At 34.6% G+C, this 5,497-nt stretch overlaps 1 protein-coding gene across 1 annotated transcript in view; it reads left to right on the top strand.

Annotated features, from left to right (window-relative positions):
- Positions 1 to 5,103, top strand: part of LOC112506892 (HVA22-like protein k) — an 8,544-nt gene extending 3,441 nt beyond the window's left edge. Inside the window, exons 4-9 of the mRNA XM_025111215.1 lie at positions 430 to 481; positions 562 to 625; positions 827 to 922; positions 2,271 to 2,343; positions 2,451 to 2,608; positions 4,968 to 5,103. Coding sequence (XP_024966983.1) covers positions 430 to 481; positions 562 to 625; positions 827 to 922; positions 2,271 to 2,343; positions 2,451 to 2,602 — 437 coding nt within the window. The 3' untranslated portion in view covers positions 2,603 to 2,608; positions 4,968 to 5,103. The remainder of the gene's footprint in view (positions 1 to 429; positions 482 to 561; positions 626 to 826; positions 923 to 2,270; positions 2,344 to 2,450; positions 2,609 to 4,967) is intronic.
- Positions 5,104 to 5,497: the final 394 nt, after the last annotated feature.

The following is a 5,497-nucleotide window of genomic DNA, read 5'->3' as shown; positions in this document are numbered from 1 at the left end:
AAAATAATTTTTTTCGTATCAACAATTTTTAAAAAATATTAACATTCATTGGTTTTTCATAAAAACTATATTTTTGATAATATATATATATACATGTCTGTGTTATATATAAAATAAAAATAATAATGATAAAATATTTTTTATATAAAATATATAATATAAAGAATTATATTGACTTTTAATCATGGTTTAAATTTTAAAAAAATTTCACACCCTTGTTAAGGAGGCGTCATTAACACTCCCCCGATTCAAATGCACCCTCCCTATGTGCTATTTGACGCCCCTACTATTTTCCTCCCCAAAGTCCAAACACATCAATGTCAAGTTTTTTACTTTTTACATGTCCAAAGCCTTGATTTGACATAAAGAGGGTACATCATATAACAATGCCTTTTTTTTGTCTCTAATAATGAAACTAATTGTCTACAGCATATGGGACTTTTAGCGTTGCAGAAATATTTGCAGACAGAATCATATACTGGTATCATTTCTAACATTTTTGGTTTATAGCTGACTGTTTGAGCAGACGGGTTGGCATACATCTAATCGGTAATTTCTCAGGTTTCCACTTTATCATCACATGAAGTTTGCTTTTCTTGTTTGGCTTCAGCTTCCAACTACCAATGTAAGCAAGTTTTTTTCTCTCGTAAAGATGGTAAATACAGAGAGCCTGGTTTGAGGTTCAAAATTCATTTTTTTTCTCTAGCTCTAGGATGACCAACATTTTCTTTTCAAATTTTTTTCTCTATTATTTTAGTCTATCTGTACAATCTACATCTCAGTTATTTGGGTCCTAATTATGTTCAAGTCTTTTGTCGTTCTACAGGGTGCTAAACAGTTATACATGAGTCATTTACGTCCTTTCCTTCTGAGACATCAAGCTAACCTCGATCAACTTGTGGGGATCTTGTACAGCGAAACGGTAAAGCCTCTTTCCTTGTTTAAATGCTTGAAACTTGGTGCCTGTCATTTACATCTTTATAGGTTGGATACTCGGATTTTATAAAAATAAAAAAATTCACCTGCCAGTATACTTTCCAGCTGTCAAGAATATATGGAAAACAAAAGTAAGTAAATACAAAAACTTGCATCCACAACTGAGTCTTGATACACACACACACACTATCTTATAAACCATTTGAATCAAAACCCTAAATTACAAGTTACAACATACTATGCACAAAATACTATTTGTTAAAGCATAAAATTAAAAAATCTCTTAATTACAGTTTTTATGCATGACACAGGAACCTTATGCACGATTACGTTGTCCATGGGTTCAAACTTTTGATGTTTCAGGACTTTATCTTGTACTCATCAATTTAAAAAATAAGTCATCTCTTCTCCGAATTGTTCCTTCAATTTATATTCCTTAAAACTGCATTTGTTGAGTATTACAAAAGTAGAAATTGGGAAAGCAAAAGTATCTTGATTAACAGAGAAGAAGAGTATTTATACTACAATAAAACAGAACCTAACAAACTATAAAAAGGAAAATACCAAAAAGCCCTTTAGTGGTAATATTGAGCCTTGCACCATCGCCCTCGGACTTCCGTCTTGGTGCTATCGTGCACAACAATCTTCAACTTCACATCTCGCATGGTTCTAGGTGAGGAATCAAGTGTTCGATATTTGACCTTAACTCAACATAAATCTCACCATCTCCGAACAATTTCGGTGTTTGAGACCCACTCATTATCAAGTTCGATTTAAGTGGGGGGTAACTTTTATGACTATAATGATCGACGTATATCAACCATGGTTCTCAGTTAAAGCTTCAAGTCTTGGTTGTTTCTAAGGCTCAAATTTTTGGTTCAAGAAACTCAGATGAACCTACATAGTTGGTCCAAAGTGATGGATCCTTTAAACTGGATCCTTTTAAATTCACGTATCTATGCATATGACTAGAGTTTAGTGAATCCTATTTGGTCCCTACATTTCTACACAAAGTTCCAACATACATGGAGTAGATATGGTCCAAGTCTAGCGAGTGTGGGAGTCCAACAATTTGTATGCATTAATCTATATTTTAAATTACAATAATATTTTCAAATAATTCATTTACATCTAATGAGTAAACAAATTGTTTGTAGCTACAATATGTTATTTTTAAGCAACCGTGGGTGCCTAAACCAGTTTATGCATGAGGCCCTGAAGTTGTGGCTCTGAGGAGACTTAAACCGGTGACAATTAGGGAGCAAACACAAGGACTTGCCAGTTGAGTCACTACGACATGTTTGTGTGATCTAATGGATTACTACACCTTTCAGGGTAAATTCGTTAGTGCTCACCAAGGAGAATTTCAGTTCATGAAGACAATTGTCATGAAGATCTTGATATCAGGTATCAACTTTAGAGCTTTTTCTGCATTCAAGTTCTAATTCATTCGCCTCATAAGCCATTCATGGTGTAGTTTACCTGTATATTTTTGTTCCCTTTCCATGAATCAGCAAAGCATTTGGTGAACAATAGCAGTCAACCAGTTCCACCACCGGAGGGAAGAACAATCACAGGCCAAAGAGAACAAGTAGAGAGTTCCAACTCCGATGACAGCAATGATGATGATGATGATGATTTTGTAGCTTTTCCTGACAGCTTTTAACATCAAGTAAATTTGTCAATCTCATTCTTTTATAATCTTATAAATTTAATTATATAAATAAGTTGTATAATAAAGCATACATCCCTCTTATCATTTACTAGTAATATCTACAAGGGCAAGAACCAACATTTATCTCTCAACATGATCCCCGTTTGCAAGTATTAGAAACAGGTTGCCTAACCATAGACAGTCCTTGGCTCCTTGCATAAAACCAAACAAACGAACACAGTAAAGCCCATATGGAGATTAGTCCAGGCATAGCAGCCTCAGACACCCTTCCATAAAAAAACCCATATGGAGTAGGATCTGAGGCTCTTTGCATACCTACAAACTCTTGACTATTCTTAATTTCTTATCTTGCACCCATCTTACTGTCTTGACGTCCCTGAGAATATTTCGAACTCCATTTGATTACTCTCTACAAGAGCTCTTTTAGGAGAGAAAGGGATGTTCCAACCTATATTAAGGAGAAATGTTCCAAATTTAAGCTTTTAGCTCTCACACCCCTCTAGCGGAGACTAGACGGGCCAAAGAGAGGGGCTAGATGAGTACAGATTAACGGAGTCCCTGCAGTGATAGATTTTGACTCTGGTACCATATTAGAATACGTGGAAGCCCACTAGAGTGAGAAATGGTCCAAGTATGCAAGACCAATTTTCTCACTCTACATAGCTACTGCACTGGCATCCCCAATTAAGAGCAAGTTGGCCAAGTAATAGGCTTGGGTGGATTGGCATTTGAGTTATTGCCAGCCCAGGTCAGCCATATAGATCAACCATACAAGACCATAACAAGAAAGAAAACAATCATATACAAACACTATTTATTAAACTAGAATGATGAATTTAATATTGTTTATCAATAACTTGAACTCTAGTAAATGTAAGACCCGATAAAGACAAAGACTATATAACAAACCAAAAACAAATAAGAAATCTCAATAGATGATCAAGTTGACAAAACAATTTGAGTACTTTTTATTATTGAGTAGAAGATTCAAGTTCAAATCTGTTTAGGTCATACCAATTTACTACAAGGACTAGTCGATCAAGATCGGACATTGTGATTATATAAATAAGAGTTCTTTTAGAAGCATAAAGAACCAAAAAAGATGGTTAAAATCGATGGTTGAAGTGTAGGCGATTGCAAAGCGACATGGCATCATTGAATGGAACTTCTGAATTTGTGAGGAAGCTTTTCTAATAAACTGTTGGACGATTTAGATGCCAATGAATATTGTATTAATTTAGATGCAAACAAACATGAGCCTGGACAGAATTATAAACCACAACAGATATAGAATGGATAGTTCTTATCTGTTCTAGCCGACAAAGGAATCATTGAACTGTTCTTCAGCTAATCAAATAAAAGAAAGATGAAGTTTTCAAACGAGTCTTTGTTTTGGCTGAACAACTTAAACTTTGGCCTTTTGACACTGTCAAGGGTTCAATGACGAACCATTTTGTCTCATTAGATGGATCTATAAATGATAACTCATGTTGGGGTCTTCTCGGAAACAACCTATCTGTCTCGTGAGACAGATTTAAGATCTACATACATCTTATCCTTAAATCATACATTCGAGTGAGATATACTGGGTTTGATTGGTTTATTTAGTGAGAACTCATAATTTCCCCTTGCAAATTTAGTTGTTGAAGAAATGCCGAAATTTTGGATTAAAAGGGAGTGTTGATTTCTACACCATGATGAGAACGTGATTTTGTAATTTTGTTGGAAGCCGATATTGTTTTAGAATGCAAATTCAGTATGCCAAGAGATTCTTACTCGGTTATAAATATCAACATACTTAACCACAAGGGTGGTGCCTGATTGGTTTGAGCTTGGCTGCAAAGGTCAAAAGTACCAGGAGGTCTCAGGTTCAAATCCAAGGAGGAATAAAAATCCTCTTGTGGCCACGGAGATTCAAATGCGGTGATTCCGGGCTATCTGCAAAGCAGGTGGTCGCCCTGAGATTAGTCGGCTCGCATAGCGGGTTGGATATCCAGGTTAATCAAAAAAAATATCAACATACTTTACTTGTGAAAACCTTTCATGTGTACATCTATAATGATCCTGACATACTCAGGTGTACAGAAAGTCATCTGATCTAGTTACAACCAATCGATCAAGATTGGATATCCAATTGTAAATGGATATGTTATGTTCCAATATCCAAATTGGAGTCGTCAGTGTTAGATGATAGTTTAAATTCGAATACAACTGAAATGGTATAATACAATTAACAGTCATTGTTGGTTCTTTGTTCTTTCCTTTAACCCTTTTCTTTTTCACTTGATCTGAGCAAATAATGAATTTAAAGTAACTTCAAAATTGCACATGATGATTGTTAATTGTTCACTTGCAGCCTATGGAAACAACTTTTGGAGATACCAAGAATTTGAGACTGTTCCATACAAACCAGTTGGATTATCAATGGATAGTGGAAGGCTGGAAGCTTTGGAAGGATGGTTAATCGTGTTGGTCAGCTAACTGTGTATATTCATTGATAAATATATAAGATGAATAATATAATATAATATAATTTAACTTAGATTATGTATATATATTCACATAAAGTAATATATTGATGAATTTTATATAGTGTATATTCATATATTTACTTGTATAATATGATATATTGATGGAATTTTGTATACTAATAGGTTCTATGGATATATTCATTGACATATAAAACGGCATGAAATATAATATACATTAATTAAGGGATTGTTTACCCGGTAAGTGCTTATCTATAGGAGCCAACACTATAATTTACCTTGATGCGTAAGATTTTAGTATTTCAAAACGTATCGAATGTAACAATTTACCGGGTAAGCACTTACCTGGGTGAGAGTCGTCATCTTCACTTACCGGGTAAGACTATACATCTTTCTC

The sequence above is a fragment of the Cynara cardunculus genome (assembly GCF_001531365.2).
Source record: "Cynara cardunculus var. scolymus isolate 2C chromosome LG 2, CcrdV1, whole genome shotgun sequence".
Taxonomy (NCBI): Eukaryota; Viridiplantae; Streptophyta; class Magnoliopsida; order Asterales; family Asteraceae; genus Cynara; species Cynara cardunculus.
Note: the sequence above shows the minus strand (reverse complement) of the source record. Positions and strands in the feature narration are given on the sequence as shown.